Raw genomic sequence first — 21,588 nt, 5'->3', positions numbered from 1 at the left:
GCAGTGGTGGCTGCTGCTAAAGGAGTAAAAGACAAAATGAATATCACAGACCTTCTGCAAGAAAAAAGTGCATGGAATCTGGTTTGGGCTTGAAAGGGAGTTTTAGCCATCAATAGATCTGTGTGATTGCCTGAAAACACTGCTGTCCTCCCTACCGCCCCACCCCATCCACTGCCATCATCTAGTCGATTCAGACTCATAGCAACCTTATAGGACAGAGCAAGACTGCCGCATGGGGTTTCCAAGGCTGTAAATCTTTACAGAGGCAGACTGCCACATCTTTCTCCTACAGAGCGGCTGCTGTGTTCGAACCCATGACATTTCAGTTAGCAGCCAAGTGCTTAACCACTGTGCCGCCAGGGCTTCTTAGTCTTACAGGGTATATAAAACATGAAAAATAATTTCAACCTGGTCCTACATGTATACTTATGCTGAAGAAGGTCCTTTAGCCCCATTTGGTTTGATAAAACATAATTGATACTTAGGGAATCAACCCCCCTTATCTACAGTCACAGACATAGGGTCACAGTTTTGTATAGAATTTCAGGGAGTTTGTGTTTGTTTGTTTGTTTGGTTAAGGTATCTCCCTGCCTAGGGAGAAGCAGCTGTTTTACATAATCAACTGTAATGGTTTCAAATTTCCATTATTTATAGAACGTAGGCCTAATGGAATCCCTAGAATCCACCCAGCACCACTCAGACTCCTTTGGGTGGTAGTATTATCTTCATTGGTGTTTATTCCATTTCTGGTAGTGGTCTCCAATTTAGATTCAACAGTATTGTCCAAGTCCAAATGCCTTCCATCTTAAGTGTGCCCAAAGCCATACTTAATAAAGAAAATTCCAAACAGAATTAGGTGACATTCTTTTCCAGCTTTTCTGTGAGATCCTTAATACTCAGAGAGACCTCTGGTCCACAAACTGCGTCTATTGCTAGCTTCTTTCATTTCTAAACACTGCTGTATTCTTTTAGAAATATTTTCTTAAACGGGTTCTCATTAGTTTCTTTATGACTATCATATATATTTTGGATCCAACACACACAAAGGACATTTCATCAGCTTTAATATTGTCTCCCTCAGTAATGGACATGATATTAGGAGGGTTTCCTAGAATCTGTGCAATCATTTCCAACTTTAGTAGATGCTTCCTCCCCCATTTTTAAGGTGAACAGTAGTAAGGTTTTTGCTACCATCATCATAGTCCTGCATTTGGTCTGTCGTCCTCATTTTGAGATTCCTCTTCAGGCCCTTGTCCTTCATCTTTAGCAGTTGTCACTGGACCAATCCCCAACCTTGACTTCTCTATAGGAATCACAGTGACATTTCGATCAGGGGAAGAGTATCTGGAAGTTATGTAGTTGAGAAAGGAGATTATCCCTAGGGAAAGAGAAGAATTTGACGTAAGATTCAGTAGATGGTTGGTGTTTTGGCTTTTAAAATTCTTACTCATCCTTCAATACTCATTCAAAAGGCCTCTTTTCAGTGAAGCCAACCTTCTTCTCCCCCAGCAGAGTTACATTACCCTCTTGTGCTCCCATCACATTATAGTATTTCTTATACTGTTAGGACAAAGCTTGCACCTCCTGGATTCAAATCATGGTTTCACCACTTTCTGTGTGGTCTTGGACAACCTACTTAATCTGTCCAGGCCTCAGTTAATGATAGAATGGGTTAGTAAATCCAGGTTTTCAGACTTCAAAATCCATGCTTTCTCTATCATACAGTTTTGCCTTGAAGGTATAAATGTTCTGAAGGTTAGTGCCCTCCTTTTCCAGAAGTGATTTCCCTTTCTATCCTTCAAGTATAGGGCAGGGGACTGACTCACCAGCAAACATGTATAAGAAGTCACCCCACCAGTTAAGATGATAGGTCCATAGGAGATTTGACTCCAGGACATCTCTACTATGCCAGTGAACTTGTGCCAGGAACAGGATGAGGCAGAGAAGCACACAGGTGGCTAGGACCAGAAGGAAAGGTGTCAGAACTTATGAGAGTCTCCAGTATGCCTCCACCTCCACCCCCAATTCTTCTGCTCCCAGAGACCGTATGTACAGCAAGGATCAAAAAGAAGGTCATTTGGGGACTGGTACAGATGGGAGAGAGAAAGGGGCTTCTACTCTGGTATAGGTCAGCTAAGGTGTGTTCTATACAATAAGACAGGGTAGGCAGCTGGAAACTTAGTGCCATACTGAAGAAGAGAAAAGGAATAAGAAAAAAGAGAATAAAGCCCATAAAGAGAAACATTACCTTGAAAATTTTACCATGATATTACCCTGTCAGTCTAGGTCTGTACCTGAGGTGAAGCTGAGCATGGATACCTTCAGATCCAAGTTGGTGGTCATGCTTCCTCTTCTAGGGAGGCAAGCCCTGAAGAGCCAGCCAAGGCCAATGAGTATGGTGAAGACAGAGATGAGGAAGAAGGCCCTGGAGTATTGGAGGTAGTCTGCCAAGAAGAAGGGGAAAGGAAAGGCTTAGTTAGACCAGTGGGGACCTACCCTTAAGAAAGCCAGACAGCCTTAAGAGAAGGCAATGAGGACAAAGAAGGATTGCTGTGTGGCATCAGGGACACAAATAAGGATCCTCTTTCCTAGCTCTTCGTTGATACCTGGAATTTCATAAATAGAAAGATAAAGCTTTCATTGTTAAACTGAAGATAATACAAATACTACTGGGCGAGTTAACACATTAACTTAGCTGTAAACTAGCTTATAAGAGGTGTTACCCCAACATCACAAGACTGATTAAAGCTTTTTCTTATTTCTAGTTCTAATTCTAAAAGTAATACATATTCAATATAAGCATGGAAAGGCTACAAAAGTACAAAGAAGCAGGAAGAAAATCAGTCACAGCCCCACTACCCAGAAGCAAGTATTGTTAATGTATTATTTTATGTCTTTCTAGTATTTTTCTATTCTCTGTACCTAGTAGATATGATACTGGATATCATGTCACTTTTTTTTAAAGCTCATACGATAAGGGTGGTGCCTGGCTACCATTACTGAACATTTTGATCAAAGACGCAATAGCTAGATCCTGATCAGAAGGAAAAAAATTTGGAACATATTTTCATATTCTTATGAAAACCAGACTTATCGTACCCAGATTGGGTACTGACTGGAGGACCTCCTAATTTATTGCCCTGAAATAATTTTTAAACCTTGAACTGAAACTATCCCCCAAAGTCATCTTTAAACTAAACAGTTTAACCCAACTGGTAAAGAATACTTGCCTTGAACACTGAGCATTTTTAATGAATACCTATGAGATCAAACTGACAAGAGTAACTCTAAAGCATAGATGAAAAGTTTAGGAGGCAATGAATCTAAGCTAATGGTAAAACAATACAAAAGTAGAGATGGTGAGAATGGTGACCCAGTATGAAGACTGAAACCAATGTCACTGAACTGTACATGTAGAAATTGTTGAATGGGTGTAGGTTTTGTTGTGTATAGCCTCACCAAAAATAAAATAAAATATTTTAATGCCCACCTTCCTTCACATGTATGGTTACCCATGCAACATATTTATAACTAATCCCTTGCAAACATGGCCAAATATATTGCTGTTGCCTTCCTCCCATAAGTGGAAATCCATGAGGCTGAGTGGGGAGCCTAGAGAGGGTTTCATTTCCCAATTAAAAAAAAATAAAAGATTTTCAATAAAGAAAAAAAAGATCATATGATAAGCTTTCTCCCAGATCACTGAATACCTGTTGTAAACATAATTTTTCATAACTACAATATGTAATGGCTATCATATTACTTATGAATTAATTAATATCATATTAATGTACTTTGCTTAATGATTTACTCATTGTTGGATGTGGAGATTTTTTTCGTTTTTTTCTGTTGCAAATGTATCTGGCCCTAAAGGCCTTGTCAGCCTGTGACTACAAAATGAAGTCACATTTACTTTAATTCCTATATTATAATGATTTCAAGCTCTAATTTACTGGATTGATGAACTACCCCAAAAATGTCTCCTAGTTGTTTCTGGGAGTCCCCCAAGGTCCTATCTCACATCTGTTTAAGAATAAGTCTGCTAAAGTTCTTCTGCTCTAAAACATTCACCCAAGTGCCACTCTCCTCCTTCTTCTTCCTTCATCTCTTGGCTCCAGACCTCTGGTATCTCTTGTTCTGCCACTGCAGATGGGATGGTGTTGAGAGAGCAAGAGGGTATGCTAATTTTTACTGTTTGTTACCACATCCTTACTTGAAACAGATCTTTCCCTTAATTTCTCAGCGTAAGTTACAATTTTAGCAATATTTTACTGAAGATTTAAGAATAGAGAGTAACTTAAATTTGCTAGTAGATGTAGCTTTTCTTGGATACAACGAAAGATGTAGCTTTTCTTAGATACAACAGGCCCAGCAATATCCTCAGTATCCTTTATAGGGTGCCTCCTTGTCTAGCTTTTTCCTTGTCTAGCTTCTTTCCTGTCTCAATGTGGCAGGAGTTGTTTGTCCCCACTACTGAGAAGTTCTCTTAGTTCTGTCCCTGAGAATTCAAGCCTAGCTTCCACATAACTCAGAGAAAACAAAGGATGTACCAAGTTCAGCCCTGTTAAAATCTGCCTTCTTAGTTTCATGTTGCTCTTCAGTACCTGCCACTTACTAACGTGATCAGTAAAAGTAACTCCATTAAGAGAAATCATGCCCCCTCATGGACTCCAGACTTTCAGGAGCCATGGAGGCTGGGTACACCCCTGAAACTATTGCCTTGAGATAATGTTTAAGCCTTAAACTGAAAATATCCCCTGATGTCTTCTTAAAATCAAATAAGAGTTTAGCTTAACTAGTAAAATATGTCTGCCTTGAGCATTATGCTCTTTTAAGAACTATCTATATGGGATCAAAGTGATGACAGCAACTCAAAAGATTAAATAGAAACCTTAGAGGGCAGTGAGCTTATGTTAATGAGGAGGAACAACTCAGAAAAGGAGGGTGAAAATGGCTGCACAACTTGAAGAATGTAATCAGTGTTAAAAATTGTACCTGTAGAAACTATTGAATTGGCATATGTTTTGTTCTGTATAGTCTCAACAACAATAACTAAATAATTTTTTTAAGTGAGAAACCACACCCCTAACCAGAGATAAGTTGTTCTGTGCTCCCAAAAAGTTAGCAACATCAAAACATGATACTCCGATAACATCACATTTTCCAAAGACTGGGTCATTCAGAATTAGCAGAATACATAGCCAGTCAGAACCATTGGTCCAGACGGAGCTGCATGAAGCCCAACGTGATAGGCATCTTTTGTGGTATTTAGCCCATAACCACCCACAGGACTTAGTAGCCCTTGTCTATAGTTCTGGACTCCTGCCTTCTTATAGTCTTCTCTGTCTTAGCTCCTCATCGCCTGAAAACTGTATAAACAAGATCACTCAAAGCTCCTCAGAGAGGCAACTAAAGATTTGTAGCACAGAAGACTCTAAACCCGTCAACCACCCCCGAAGTAACCAAGCATTACGAGTCATAACCATACACACAAATTACATAACCAGACTGAACAGTTAGCTTCAGAGTCTAAAACATCCACATTTGATTAACTTTGTAGTTTTATATTCATGTATCCAAACAAAATAAAGACCCAAAAGTTAAATTCAAGCCTCCATCACCTATAAGACCAAAAACAATTTGAACTTTTAAATGACAGCTTTTATAGCAGCTACCCATCAAAGTTTCAAAGATCTTAGGACCTAAGTTACAAAAGTCCTTGCTTGTTTGTAAGTTCCAGTAAGAAACATTGGTCCAAAGAGAACAGTGCTATAGGTAAAAGAAACACCCATCAGGGTTGCCTGTATCTAAACATTTCTGATATTTTCCTTAATGATATGCTCCAGTGTGAGCTTGTTGTTGTTGTTAGGTACCACTGAGTTGGTTCTGATTTGTAATGACCCCGTGTACACCAGAACGAAATGCTGCCCAGTCCTGTGCCATCCTCACAATCGCTGCTATGTTTGAGCTCATTGTTGCAGCCACCGTGTCAATCCATCTCATTGAGGGTCTTCCTCTTTTTCACTGACCCTCTACTTTATCAAACATGACGTTCTTCTCCTCCAGATAATGTGTCCAAAGTATGTTGCAGAACTAGCAAGGCCAGCCTCCCAATTCACTGAAGGCAATGAAGCTAAGACTCTGGGAAGAGGGGGAATGCCACTTTCAGTCTGGAGAGAAAGAAGCCCAAACTCTGAAAAGCTTGGTAAGATCTTTACTTGGTTTCTCAGGATCAGCCCAACCAGTGATTCTGTAATTTACAACACCATCAGGTAGTATTTAAAAGCTAACAAGACTGTAGAGGAGCATAACCCAACCAGAAAGCAGCAGTGTTTCTGTAGCCTTCCCTCAGAACTCAGTGAAAAACACTCACAATTTGGCAGCTGGTAACTTATAGGAAGGATCTCCCTCTACTCTTAGGGAATTTTTGGAAAATAAGAGGGGCAGGGCTATAAGCCACCCCACCCTAGTGAACAACTAGGCTTGGTTAACACTAGATGCTCTTCTCCCCAAAGGCTGTTGACACTCTGGACGGAGGGGGTGGGGAAGCCATGATAATATCAGATGAAAGAAACAGATGACAGAAGCCAGCCATGTTAAAGCTAAGTACCTCGTGGAGCAATGGTTAAGCACTCGGCTGCTGACTGAAAGGGTGGCAGTGCAAACCTACCCGTGGTTCCATGGGAGAAAAGACCTGGCAATCTGCTCCGGTAAAGATTACAGCTTAGGAAACCCTATGGGGCCATTTTACTCTGTCCTATAGGGTTGCTATCAGCCGGAATCAATTTGACGGCACACTACAACACCTGGTACCCAGCCATTCCAAAGGGATTTGGTGATGGGGCTCTCCTGTTCACACAATAGGCCCTTCAGCAAAAATCAGAGTCAGAATAGGGAGACAGTGCTCCAAAAGGAGTGAGGATCTCCCTACTTTTAGCTATGAAGACGCTACACTGAGTAGGGTGGATACTGATTTGGGGGATGAAGAAGGTGCTACTGCAGACAAGCTGGGAAGTCAGCCCATTCATTTAGCTAAATCTAAACCTCCATGCTGCTGCCATTATGCCTTCATTCCAGGCTCTTAGGGCAAGGCAAAACCTCCCCAGACTCAGGGAAGTGCCCAAAAGGGGTGGTCTTGGAATGGAAAAGATCCCAGGTGGAGACTTCGCATGGTGGAAAAGAGGCTATGAAATCTGCCCTGGTAACTCAGTTGGAGGACCAGGATAAATCACTCTATCCGTACACAGCTTGGCAATGTTTACTGTGTGGTGATTCCCAGAATTCTAGCTCTGGAGTGCCCAGAGTCTTTATTAAAAGACCTACCCTTTCTTCTTCACCCTGTGCAAAACAGCTCAAGTCACTTTCTGTGGTAACACATTCCTTTATATTACAGTCTGATCTCACCTATGCTGTGAAGAATTAAGGGAAGAGTCTGTTCCACACTTGAGACCCAGAAGCCCTGGTGGCGTAGTGGTCAAGTGCTACAGCTGCTAACCAAAAGGCCAGGGGTTTGAATCCACCAGGCTTTCCTTGGAAACTCTATGGGGTGGTTCTACTCTGTCCTATAGGGTCACTGTGAGTCTAACTTGACCACAACAGGTTTGGTTCTTTTGGTTCCTCCTTACCCCCAGTCATTTTTGAGAGTTCCACACGGGCTATCTCAGGTGGGCTCCAGAAGGTGAATTCTCCTTCTGTCCTGGACACACTTCTGACCATCCTGCCTCTGTCTCTGGCCTCACCTGGCTCCAGATAACTGAGGGTCTTGGTGCTGTAGCTGTTGCTAATGGGATGTAGGGGGGCGGGGTGAGAGGAGTAGAGGACATTATCTTTCACTTTGCTAACAAAAACAACCAAACCCGTTGCCTTTGAGTCCATTCCAACTCATAGCAACCCTATAGGACAGAGTAGAACTGCCCCATACAGTTTCCAAGGAGCACCTGGTGGACTTCAACTGCCGACCTTTTGGTTAGCAGCCAGGAGAGGGCCATAAATTCCTAAAATCCAGTAGGTAAGAGCTTGAAGTCTTTGAATTTGGACAATAATGTATCTGGCCAATAATAACATCATGTTATTGTTCCAGGCTGATGAGGCCTGTACATCCTGATTATGTTTTTGAGATTCCTTATGAGATCTATATTGCAAACTAATTACTGGCCCTAGAATTAGGACTAGTTGACACAGGAACTAAGAGTGGATGCTTGATTTATAATTGTGTACCTAAGGGACTCAGTTGGCTTTTGTCAGTCTGCCTTAAAGGTGAACTCATGGCTCCAAGAAATAAACTGTTTGTAAATCAATATTGCTTTGGTTATACCAATTTACATAGTCCCCAGTGTATATGGGCATGTGTAGCCTTATACATTATCATTTAAAAATCCCTACTAATTTAATGGTTGAAAAATTATATCTCATTGTTCATTTCATCTGCCTTTTTTTAAATGATTGAGGTTAAAAATTATTTTTTCCTATGCTTATTTTACATTTGTAGTTCCTGTTTTGTGAAATGTCTGTTCACAAAAAAAAATGTATTTACTATGGGTTATTGTCTTTTTCCTTAATAATTTGTATATCCTTTTGTATATTAAAATCATTAACCTTTTATTTTTCATATTTGTTGCAAATATTTTTTCTAGTTTTTCTTTTTAGATGAAGAAGTAGTTGAATTGCCTGTCTGCCTTTGATTTCAGTTTCTTCCCAAGATACTCCTTTGGGATTCTGCCCTTTAGTTGCAATTATTTGGCCACAGCCCATGGCCAAATAATTGACACTACAATTGGGCTTAGATGCTCCACCTGTCATCTGTGACCCCTGATTATCTAAAAGGAGAAATAAACACTTTGCTCATGTATGTTTTCTTTACAAAACCTATTTCCTTGTCTAAATGTATATCTTATAGGTGATGGGAAAATTGTTTAGGGTAGTTGTGCCTTTCCTCTAAGTCTTTGTTCTGATTGAAAAACTCATGCATATATCTCTTCTAGCCCAGAAGCTTGTTTTTAAATATTTTGTGTTACATTTTCAAATTTATTTGAAGTTACAAAAATTTGACATGAATAATTTACTCTAAATAGCTGGCTTTTTTTTTTTTAATACTACATATCTGACATATATTTATGTTCTTTCTACTGCTGGCAAAAAAAAAAAAAAAAAAAGCTGACCTGGAAAGTTAAATCTCAAGGAGGTTGAGAATTTTGCTTCATCTTCCAGCTATGAGCAATCATTTCTCTGCTCTTTCTACAAGCCATATTAGAGTATCAATCACATTATTTCATCTTAAAAAAAAACCCACTGCCATCCAGTCAACTCTGACTCACAGCAATCCTATAGGACAGAATAGAACTGCCCCCTAGGGTTTCCAAGGCTGTGAATCTTTATGGAAGCTGACCACCACGTCTTTCTCCCACAGAGCGACTGGTGGGTTTGAACCACCGATCTTTTGGTTAGCAACCAAGTGCTTTAACCACTGTGCTACCAGGGCTCCTTTATTTCACCTTAGCACCTTGTAAGTGACAAAGGAATTCTACCCAGAGAGTAAAGAGAGGATCAACTCATTATTCAGGAAAGAGGGAGCAACGTGGGGTAGGAGGGAGAAAAGGTACATGGAAGATACTGAAAAGAATGGCTGCATTTACAATGTGGCTGAGGTCCAGTCTGAGCTTGGAGAGGAAAGGGTCCAAATGATTTTGGAAGAAGAAAGATGAAGGACCGATGTGGCAGAAAGTCCTGGGATAGTGGGGCCCGTGGCATTTAATTTATTGGCACTCACAAGGGGGCTTGGTTGTGTGGCTCCAGCACAGCTCATGGTTGCATGAGGTCCAGAGTCCTGCGTAGAGCTCAAGGCCATTCTTGATCACCAGGAACTGCACCCAGTTCAGTGGGGACATGCAGATCAGGATTAGTAGGCCAAAACCACAGAGGCTGCCACAGAACATTCGGATGTAGGTGTGTGTCTGATTCACATGCTGCTGCTGCCTCTGGGGTGGCATCGAGGCACTCGGATGTTTGTTGGTGGGGAGGGTAGGCTACAAGGATGAGGGAAATATTGCCTACCAAAAAAGATAACCCCTGATCCCAGGGTCTCTGATTCTTCTCTACTTCGTTTCCCTGTGTGGGTTTGATCTATGGGTATCTTTCTCTACCCCTTTTATAAAAAACAAAATTTTCAGGGTAAGCTTTTCCATCTGTCCTTAGGAGACCGTCTAGCCCCACCTTTAAGCAAGCCCTCTTCCTCCCATCTGACCTACAATTAGGTACCTCCTCACCCTTTGGTAGTTCCGGTTCCCCTTCATTTTGGGAACCTCGGGATTGTAGAAGGTCAAGATTAAATATTCCCTCCTCTCCATCTTGGCAGCCAGTTCACTTCCTAACTGCCACGGAATTTGTCTCAGCACCTCCTCACTCATGATGGCAGAACCTAAAGGGGCCAGGACCCATGATATGGCACAGATCCAGTTTCTGTTTCTTATTTCAGGTCTGGTCAGATCAGGAAGAAAAGATCACATTTTTAGCACGTGCCTGTATGTGTCATGCTTCCCACCCACCCTTCTCTGACTCCTCCCAACTCCCAAATGGATCCAAAAGTATTATGTCAGCCGTTGCTGTGTGTCAGGCCTGGTATTAGGTCCTGGAACTAAAGATGAATATGACACAGTTCCATCACGGCAGACAAAAAAAGTGTAACTCAGATATCCCCAGGACTCAATAGGTTGTGGTTATAACTGAAGCCATATATATTTCAGTAGCCCAGAGTCATGCTCTTGCCCCACCTCTAAGCGGAAGGCCCCTGGTGTGTCTCAATAGGCTCATGAACCAGTCTGTCAGCCATCGTCCTTCATGCTGCATCCACTCTTTAATTCCTTTCTTGCTCTGGTTCCCTTTTTCCAATACCCTCTACTCATGAAGCCTTTTAAGGGTGCTACCCCACTGCCACTGCCCCTGCTGATAGGGCCCACTGTGAAAATGCCAGTATCCACAGGCCAGTGGGCTACCAGTCAATGTGCCGAAAGCTACCACTCTCCAAAATACTACAGTAGTGCTGGGTTCAATGAGGAAGCCAGTAGAGTGGCCTCTCCCTGCCTCCATGGCAGCACAATTTACACCCAGAGTATCTCAAATAGCTCTCTCAGTTTCTGGTCCTAATTCCTCTCTTCACAAGGGCTCAAAACTAATCCAAGATGCTGGACAGATGCACTCTGTTTCACAGCATGAACACTGATTCAAATAAATCCCCAGCCAGATTACCAGCTCTTTTTTTTTTCCCCCAATAACAGATAGACTTTGATTCTGAAGTTTGGGCTGACGCAGTATACCCTATCACACTTTTCTTCCAGGATACTCTATCCCCACCCACCTGATCTGTTGAAACGCAATCTTAATTTCAGCTGGTGGGAACTGCTAGAGTATCTAGTATATGTCCATGTTTTAGCATGTATTCCTCCTTCTGCCAAAGTGTTATTTGACTCCGTGCCAGTGCCTGGCAAGAAGCATAAATGAATGAGCGAGCCATAAATTTTTATACAAAGCACAGAGGTTGATGCAGAGGACAAAATGGTTAACATAAAAAAAAAAAAATTTTTTTTTTTTTAACACAGAGGAAAATTAGGAAAGGTTTGCCGGAAGATGTAAAGTAAACTTGCCAGGTAATCATGGTGTGGAAGGTCATTTGAGGCAAGGAGAATAGTATGTTACAAGGCAGAGAGCCATAGACAGCGTAAGGTTCTCAGGGCAGGCACTTGAAGCTGTGTGATTCTACTATGTGTAAAATGAAAGGTAAGCTTTGGGGGTTGGAGGTTAAGGCAAGGGCTAGATCACAAACAGTCTTTTATGCCATGCTATGCAATTACATTGTGGAGTTTCAGTTGACGGATTATCTAGCCCTACTGGCATGGTTACAAGGAAGATTTTCCCCATCTGCAACAAACTACTTGGCCATCATGACTGTTACATGCACATGTATGGCTAGAATGCGAGATGTAGACTCTGAGTAGGCAGGCCTAGTTTCAGTGTTGGTTCCAACACTTACTGGCTAGTTTTCATTGGCAAATTTCCTTAACCTCACTGAACCTCAGTTTTCTCATCTCTAAGACTGAGGTAATAATAATTGCTACCTCATAGAATTATTGTCATGGTTAAATGAGATAATACACATAAAGCTTTTAGCCTAGTGCCTTAATGAAGCATTCAATAAATACTAGATATTATTGAGAGATACTGATTTTTTTCTTTTTTTATTTTTATTGTGTTTTAAGTGAAAGTTTATAAATCCAGTCTCTCATACAAAAATTTATGTATACCTTGCAATGTACTTAGTTGCTCTTTCCCTAATGAGACAGCACACTCCTTCTCTCCACCCTGTATTCTGCGTGTCCATGCAGTCAGCTCCTGTCCCCCTCTGCCTTCTTAGAGAGATACTGGTATTTTTTATACTGACATTATCTATATTGAGAAAGTGCTCAATAAATACTATCTTTATTTTTTAAACTGGCTGTCTCACGCCAAGCCTGCTTGACCATGGCCTTGGCACTGGTCATTCTGAGACTGATGAAATACCAATGTAAATGGAGAGGATGTGTCACCCCTTTACCGCTGACACTAAATAAGCAATATTACCAAAGAGGTGATATTGATGTAATATGGAAAAACAAGTCATTTTGTGATCAATGTCTGATTCGATAAAAGATGCAACCCTCTAGCCATTAAAGGAACAAATCAGGCACCATTCAACTCTGATGCCTACTTCAAGGCCATACCTAGGACAAAAGGTAAGACATTCTGGCCAGCTGGAAACTTGCCAGGCTCTGTGATGCATATGACAAAACAAACATTTATTCATTCATTCCAGCAAATTATTGAAGCCCAAGGAGCAGGGAGAGCCAGCTAGTCTGAAGTATAGGAAGTCATGTGGACTCATGTGCTTGAGACCAGTATCCGCTGACCTAGCCCTAGATGGCTAGGGATGAGGGAGAGAAGGGGCTGGCTGATCTGAAGGGGAGGGAGTCATATGGTGTCCAGGCATGGACCAGTAACTTGAAGTTTGTCTCCAAAAATGAAGGATGCTGAGAGAAGAAAGAAAGAAGCAGACAACTCCAGTATAGTAGCAAGGGAGTATATGCAGGAGACTTTTATGATTCTCAAGTTTTTTTCCTAGATCTCTGTACTCTGTATGTTTTGTTGTCGTTTTAACTCAAGCAGAAGTTTATAATAGGGGATTAAATAAAGTTTTCAAACATACACTTCAAACAGCATACACCAATTTGAGTTCAATAGTGTAATGCTTCTTGCTTCTTCCTTAATCTTTGTTAGAGCTTAATTCATTCTCTACGGAATTTTATGGATGGTTTGTCTTTATTCAGGATAATGAGGCCAGGAGCAGAATCTTCAAGCCAATGAATTCTGACTAACTACCTAATATGGCTACAACTCTGCCAGGTTCCTAAAGGAAAGACACACAGAGAACACTCCAGGCCAAGGAACATTAGAGCTGAGACCTTAACCCCAAATTTCTAGTGAATATTCTACACTGGTAAGATAGACATCGCCATGCTGGAGCTACAGGGGCTCCTTCTGCCTAGGCTACATCCTGCTGCAAAGTTCCTGGGTGGTACCTACGGTTAATGCCCTCAGCTGCGAGACAAAAAGTTGGAGGTTCAAGTCTACCCAGAGGTACCTCAGAAAAAGGCCTGGCAATCTACTTTCAAGAAATCAGCCATTGAAAACCTTATGGAGCACAGTTTTAATCTCACACACATGGGGGTCACAAAAGTCAGAATAGACTCGATGGCAACAGGCCCTCTTTTTCAGGACACCCCCTGCCTCTTTTCTTCAATTCTCCCCCAAGTGGGAGGAAGCCCCAAAGCACTTAATGTACCACCTACATGAGAGAGAAGTTCTAAGATGGATAATCAATCCAAACATGAAAAAAGGGATCCAAGAGAAAGATCCAAAAAACACTCCAAACAAGACATGTTAACTTTGCTCCTACACCCCTAGCATAAGTGCAATCATGCATTTCTAAAACTTGTATCACAGTCATGTGCCACTAACATTTTCTGAAACCAAGTGTTAGTGGATGGCCAAAGGGCAGAAGAGTCACCACGATCTGTGCCCCAGGGTTCCTGGAGGCTGAAGCCTGTTATTTGAAAAAAGAAAGTACTCCTTGCCTCCCTCCCATTCTCCTCCTGTCTGTAGAGGACTCAGGCAGGAGGTAAATGGGAGGGAGGCAAGGAGTGAGCAGAAGCCTGGAACAACAGGGGAATTCCAGTGAGCAATGGATGCTTTTAAGTAAAGGAATGATATTCTCAGTTATAAAGTTTCGTCATTGTTCCATCTCCCTTAAGCAGGTTTTAGATGATTTTTGTAGGCTTGGCCAGCATGAGCAGTTTTCCATAAAAGCCATCAACACTGAGGCTCTAGGCATGCAGGCCTATGAGACCAGGTAAGGCCTGTGGTCATCCTAGCCCACAGTGGGTTAAGTTAAAAGGGCCTTAACCCATACATACCTGTCCTAACTATATACCTGAATTTGCTTTCTTTTGATCCCAAAATTCCAATGTCAAGAGTCCTGGGCTGGGCTGGGCTGGTTGAACTGTTGGTCTATTCACAGATGGGATTTCTAATTGTATTCTATATCCGACCTAGATATAAGCTTAAAGTGGGCAAGGGCCTTAATCAAACAGCTCCCTTAGTAAAGGGAATACCAATACCTTCCCCCTGGCATTATTGTAGGGCTTAAATGATATAGTATAGATTTAAAAAAAAATTTATATATATATATATATATATACGTAAACCAAAAAACCAAACCCGTTGCCATCAAGTCAATTGACTCATAGCAACCCTATAGGACAGAGTAGAACTGCCCCATATAGTTTCTAAGGCAGTAAATCTTTACAGAAGCAGACTGCTACATCCTTCTCCCATGGAACTGCTAGCAGCTGAGTTCTTAACCACCGCACCACCAAGGTGTGTATATACATTCTCTTTTAATAGCGTTTTCTTCTTTGTAAAGAAATCTTGTTATTTCTTGTTGTTTTGTTAGAGTACCTTGTTCAACACCATGCCCAATTACTAGATGCCTACTGAATGCATCCTGGCAAAGCTGGTAAGGATGTCACCCAGTGTGGTCTGATGGGACTAGCAAGGTTTCCAAGGTTTATCTGGACTCACTCTTCACATTGAGTGGAACTTTGTGTGGCTAAAATGGATCCACTCCTGTTATCCCTTATTTGTAAAAGGTTTACAATCCTCCTGGGTCAAGAGTTGTATACAAACTATCATTATTGTTTTTCTTATTCCTCTACTGTCCTCCTATGGATATATGGATACAAATATCTCTGAAGCTTTATAGGGGGAAATACAGGTAGTCTCTGACTTACAATGGGGTTCTGTTCTGATGACTCCACCTAAGTCGGTTCTGATGTAAATCAAATACCTCATTTTTTAGTTTTCATTATTATTACTTTTTGTTATCAGTATCTTTGTAAACCTGATCTTTATTTGTCTTTGGGGGTTGGAAACATTACATATAAACTTACAGATATGTTTTAATACATGTATACAAAAAATACACAAATCTTTAAAAAAAGGACAGTCATAAGTGTGGTTCATCATAACTCAAATACTAGTAAGTCAGGGACTACCTGTACTCTGAAGACAGAATGAGGGGTAGTTGTCATTTCATTTTATGTCAACTGCTCTTTAAGGCTTTCAGTTCAATACAACTAGAAAAATAATGGTTTGAAATTTATTACAAAATTTGACCATTGAGGGGGTGTTAATTTTTTTTTAACAAAATGGAATTTTAGAGCTGAAAGAAATCTTACATGTATTTTTTATTCCAACACCATCATCAAGCCAATGAAGAAGAAACTGGGCCATTTAAGAGACCTGATATGTAAATACCTGGGAACAGTTTATAGCTAGCATGCACATTGGCTTTATATACATAAACCAAAAAAACCCAAACCTGTTGCCATTGAGTCAGTTCTGGCTCGTAACGACCCTATAGGACAGAGTAGAGCTGACTCATAGGGTTTCCAAGGAGTGACTGGTGGATTCGAACTGCTGACCTTTTTGGTTAGAAGCTGAGCTCTTAACTAGTGAGCCACCAGGTCTCCAGATGATAGAATTTCAATACACATAAGGTAGAAGAATGAGAGACCCTGTGGCTGGAAAATCATGAGGAATCAGGACTGAAGTGAAACACTCATGTCATGAGGGAGTGGGGGTTATAAGGAAGTTGAGGTAGCTGACAAGCAAAGAGGAAAATCGACCAGATGCTCAAAGAGGAACTGAAGAACCATGAGAGAGAGAGGAGGATGAGAGAAATGGCCAGGCCCTTGATTCCTGCTCTTTCTGAAATTCAGTTTTCTGCCTTCCTGAGTTGTCTTGTATCTCCTTTCAGTAGACTTCCTTTTTATGTGAAATAACATGAGTATTCTTTGCAACCAAAAAGCCTTGACCAGAACACTGGATTTTATTCTAATGGCATTACAACAATATGGAAAGTTCTGGAGTACAAAGATGGCGTGATCAGACTAGGACTGCCCCATGAGGTTTTCTAGGCTGTAATGTAGATTGATCGCCAGGTCTTTCTCCTGGGGAGCTGCTGGGTAGGTTCAAACTGCCAATCTTTCCATTAGCAGCCAAAGGCTTAAGCGTTGCACCACCAGAGCTCCTTGCTAGGCATTAGTTAGGGAGTAAACCTGGAATAAGGTAACTGGGAGTTACATGACTAAGGCGAGAAGAGGGGATCAGGCTCAAAAAGAAGGGAAACTGGTCACAGAATTTTTTAGTAACTCCAAGGAAAACTGCACATGTTCAATGGTGGGGAATTGGAAAGGGTTTTGTAAATATGGGAATAGGAATGGAGGACCTGGGGGCAATAGGATAGGGTAAAGGCATGGATCCCCCCATGTGAAATGGGATGGGCTTGAAGGGAGTCACGGAAAACACGCAGTTTTGGCAATCTCCTTTTCAGTAAATATTGGTTAAGTTAAACAAAGCTTAAGACTCACTGGCCTGGCTGTCCAGTGAGAGAGAAGAGAAATGAAGCCATCAACCCAACATGAATTCAGGTCTACATTTTCTGCATCCTATAGCACATGCAAGGAGCCCTAGTGGCACAGTGGTTAAAGCATTCAACTGCTAGCCAAAAGGTCAGCGGTTTGAACCTACCAGCGGCTCTGTGGGAGAAAGATGTGGCAGTCTGCTTCTGTAAAAATGTACAGCCTTGGAAACCCTATGGGGCAAGTTCTACTCTGTCCTATAGTTGCTATGAGTTGGAATCAACTCAACGGCAATAGGTTTGATTTTGGTTTTTGTAGCACGTGGGGGTGGTCAGGTTGTTTAGAGGGCTCTTAGCCAGTAGCCTCAGAGCTAATCTCCCTGCCCCTGGCTTTCCTCATTTGACGTGTTCCACACAGATTAACGGATTAGTGAATCTCAGCTCTGGCCTTGTCTAAAATAATTTCACTGGCTTCCCATGGACTCAAGAATAAAATCCCAATAAAACCTTCAGTCTAGCTTTCAAGGAAGTGTGATGGTTTTAAAAAGCAATAGACTTTGGCACAGAAAACCTGGGTCCAAATATTGGTTCTACCAATTATCTATGGGGCTTGGTCAAGTTATTTTAATTCTCAGAGCCTGTTTCCTCATCTGTACAAAAAAAAATAATAATACTCAATTGCACAGAGCTGTTGTGAGAGATAAATCAGATATCTCTGGTGCACAGTAGATTTCTCAATAATTTCCTGCTTTACTTATTTCATGACCTAGCTTCAACCTATTTTTCTAACATTATTTTTCTTCATGTGCTGTTTGTTCTACCCAAACAGAATTGCTTGCTTCCCTGGCATTACTCTAGATCTTCCAGAGATCTCTGCCTAGGTTTGTTTACCATTTCATTCTATTCATTCCAATAAACACCCTTTGTCTACAATATGCCAGCCACTGTTCTAGGACCTGGGGATCCTAAAGTGAACAAGGCAGACAGAGTTTTCCTTCTAGATGTAGTCCCTCTCCATGGACTTCTATTCCTCCTCTACAGACTGAAATTCTGACTGTCTTTAAATGCTTCCTCATTCATGCATTCATTCAACAAATACTAGCTGAACACTTCCTGTGGGCAGAGTCCTGGCCTAGGTGGTAATGATAAAACTATGTAAAAGATACCATCCATTCAGCATGGACAAATCTGTTGCAAAAGACCTTTTGAAGTTTTATAAAGAAAAGATGTCACTTTGATGAATGAGGTGTACCTGACCTAAGCCATGGTCTTTTCAATCTCCTCATATACATGCAAAAGCTAGGCAGAAGAAGAGTTGATGCATTCGAATTGTGGTATTGGCAAAGAACAGTGAATAGACCATGGACTTACAAAAGAACAAACAAATCAGTCTCAGAAGAAATACAACCAGAATGTTCCTTAGAAGCAAGGATGGCAAGACTTTTGGTTGCTTGCTTACTTAGGACATGTCATAGGAAAGACGAGTCACTAGAAAAGGACATCATGTTTAAAAAAGCAGATGGTCAGCAAAAACAAGGGAAACCCTCAATGAGATGGGTTGACACAATAGTCACAACAGTAGGCTCAAACATACCAACAAATACAATGCTAGCACAAGACCGGATGTTCTGTGATGTATAAGGTCGCCATGAGTCGGAGTCACTTGATGGCAACTAACAACAACACCTTCAGTATGTGATCAGTGGGGGACACAGACAAATAAAGAGATTAAAAGGAGGGCGTTATACGGAAGTATCAAGAGGTGATATAAAAGCAGTGCTTCCCAAAGTTTTTTGCATCACAGCACACATAGGAGGAGACTGCTCTTGGCAGGAGGTGACTAGCCAGGATGTCTAGTTGCCCCAGGCCCTGCCTGGTCACCCTAAGGATTGAGGGGATCACTGTCTGTGGTGCAATGAATTACTTAATGTGGCCCTTCTAGCCATACATGGTCTTGTAACTCCCACAAAATGATTGGGTGGGACTATGCAAATAAGGTGTTTGTGGCCCACCAGGGGGGATTGGACAGCCTGCTAATAATGTAAATAAGGTGCATGGAACCCTTGTAGGGGTGGGACCATGCAAATAAGGCACATGGAACCCTAACGAGGGGCTTGGTCAGTTTTGCCATCCCACTAGGCTTAAAACGACCCAATCCCAGAGGCTGACGGGGACCTCACCACCACCAAGAACAAGAGCCAGGAGTGAAGCATGTCCTTTGGACCTGGGGTCCCTGTGCTGAGAAACTCCTAGACTCAGGAGACAGACAGAGCTGTAACACTGGAGATGGTGAGAAGCAGCAGCAGAGAAACAGTGGCAGCAGAACCAGGAGACTGGTGCAACATGGTGCAGGAGGCTTTCCAGCCCATGAAGGGAGGCAGCTACAATGGGTATGCTGGCCCAGAGAGTAAGAGAGCTGAGCTTACTGGTGTAGCAGGGTGCCTATGGGCCCTTATTGGTGGAGCTAAAGAACTTTGTAACACTTACTTGAGCAGGGCAGAGGCCAGGCTGAGGGGTTGAGAGCCAAAGGGCCAAGAGCCAAAAGACAGGCCTGCCTGTGGACATGGTCAAGAAGCTACCCTGACTGAAGAACTGTATCCTGAGTCACTCTTGATCCTGAATTATAACCTGTTACTTCCCTTACAGGGTCTGACTTGACAGCAGTGGGTTTGGTTTTTTGGGTTTACTTCCCTGATAAACCCCGTAACTGTGAATATAGTCTGTGAGTTCTGTGTGGCCATTACAAAGAATTATTGAACCCAGCAAAGAAGTGGAGTACCATGCGAGGGATGGCTGGTGTCAGAACTGGTAAAAAGGTTGGAGGGTGGAGGCATGTTTGACCTATACCTCATAGGAATCAGCCTTGGGCTGATGTTGATGTTTATTCTTCTCCCTTCTTGTGAAGTTAGAGATCTGACAACACCTTGCCATTTTTACACTGTCTCAGCACACCTGTACTCCCTTTATAGCATACCTGTTGGGAACCTCTGGTCTAGGCTAAGACCTGAAGGATAACTGGATTTTAAGTAGGAGACGAGATATTCAGGGCCCTTCATTCATTCATTTAACAAATATTTATCGAGCATTTACCACACGCTAGACACACTGTGCCAGGAATTAGGAATACAACAGCAAACACAGAACCTACTGTTAAGGAGCTTTTACTCTGTGCAGATGACAGACAAATGAACAGGCAATTATAATACTAAGAGATAAATGCTCTGATGTAGACAAACTCAGAGGGTTACGTGATCACAGAGAAGGGAATCTAACCCAGGTGTGAGGAGTCAGAGAAGATTTCCAGGGTGGTAACATTTAGCTTTAGACTTTCAAGTAGGGAGTAGGAGTGGGAAGTAGGAAACATTCCAGGGAGAAGGGAGTACTATGGAGCAGGGCTTCAAACTGGTTCTTCCCAGTTCAGTCATGGCCGAGGAGGTGACACTGGAATAGACCTGAATTTTTTTAATTTGGGTGACCTGGAACCATAACCAGAATGGGAAAAATTACAGGTTGAAGTCCTGCTAGAAACTTAATCTTGTTCTTAGAAAACAAGGGCAGTGTACACATTGCATAGCAACCAAATCTCCTGCCTGTTGGATTCTGCGCAGAGTTGGAAATAACGGTGTCCAGCCCAAAGATGGCAGCCAACCATGACTTTTTGAGTGTGTGTCAAGCTCTTCAGTCCTGGCAATAATCCAATCTCACACATCAAGCTCCTGAAAGGGCTCACCATGCCTCTTCTGCATCCACCATTCCAGGGCTTTGACCCATAATTTTCCCTGTTCCTCTTATGGTTCTGGATCACCCAATTTTTAAAACTTCCCATCTCTTCTGGTTTTATTTCGTCAGCCATGACTGAACTAGTTTGAACCAGTTCAAAGCCCTGCTTTGCAGGGCCAGGAGGTGAGACCATCATGGCACATTTTCTCCTTTTGCTATCCCCATAAACCCTATGCTCATATGCCATCTTCTTTCAAACCTCTGTGCTTTGCCCATGCTCCCCTTCCCTGCCTTGCTAACTCATGCTTTGGGAGCCAGCTCAATGGTCACCTCTTTGTCACAGACGTCTCCAAACAAAATTACTCATTCTCTCCCCTCTGCACCCACAGTGATGACTTGACTTTATGAATCAAAAATCTGGACACATTTTGTGACAGTGAATTTTCTTCCCCGTATGTTAGTTAATTTTATTAGCAGGTATAGATATGAAAATTAAATTATGTCTTTATTCATTTAACAAGCTGCCTTTATAAAGGAAAAATATAGAAAACAAAATATCTGCTAATATATTTTCGGTGTCATTTTTGTTGTTCATCTACTGTCAGAATTGACGGCAATGTTGACTATATACTAAGTTAAAGAATTCCTATTATTAAATATCTTTACTCATTTAAATTTTTGCTACTATCGCTATGCAAACTTCTGAATATTTCTTTGTATTGTGATGATATTTTGAAAACTTTTAATGATTATTCATTACTGTTCTGATTGATATATTTGTCAGGGATAGGATGATTGGAATAATATGCTTAGAATATTCTCTCGACAAAAATCTCTAAATGCTTTCATTAGTAATTTCTAAA

At 41.6% G+C, this 21,588-nt stretch overlaps 1 protein-coding gene across 1 annotated transcript; it reads right to left on the bottom strand.

The window, feature by feature from the left end:
* Positions 1-1,196: 1,196 nt before the first annotated feature.
* TMEM202 (transmembrane protein 202) lies at positions 1,197-10,343 on the bottom strand. The gene is made up of 5 exons (XM_049905689.1): positions 10,263-10,343; positions 9,767-10,022; positions 2,295-2,444; positions 1,827-1,958; positions 1,197-1,378 (listed from the first exon to the last, which is right to left on the bottom strand). Exons 1-5 carry the CDS (start codon positions 10,341-10,343, stop codon positions 1,197-1,199), a joined length of 801 nt encoding a protein of 266 aa, XP_049761646.1.
* Positions 10,344-21,588: the final 11,245 nt, after the last annotated feature.

Source organism: Elephas maximus, chromosome 13 (genome assembly GCF_024166365.1).
Source record: "Elephas maximus indicus isolate mEleMax1 chromosome 13, mEleMax1 primary haplotype, whole genome shotgun sequence".
Taxonomy (NCBI): domain Eukaryota; kingdom Metazoa; phylum Chordata; class Mammalia; order Proboscidea; family Elephantidae; genus Elephas; species Elephas maximus.
This window is presented reverse-complemented; position numbering and strand designations above follow the sequence as displayed.

Coding starts and splice junctions, on each gene's coding strand:
- TMEM202 (XM_049905689.1), bottom strand. CDS start 10,343: ATGGAGAGGAGGGAATATTTAATCTTGACCTTCTACAATCCCGAGGTT. Junction 1,959..2,294: donor CATGCTCAGCTTCACCTCAG/GTACAGACCTAG, acceptor TTCTGGTCCTAG/CCACCTGTGTGCTTCTCTGC. Junction 1,379..1,826: donor CTTCTTATACATGTTTGCTG/GTGAGTCAGTCC, acceptor CTCTTTCCCTAG/GGATAATCTCCTTTCTCAAC.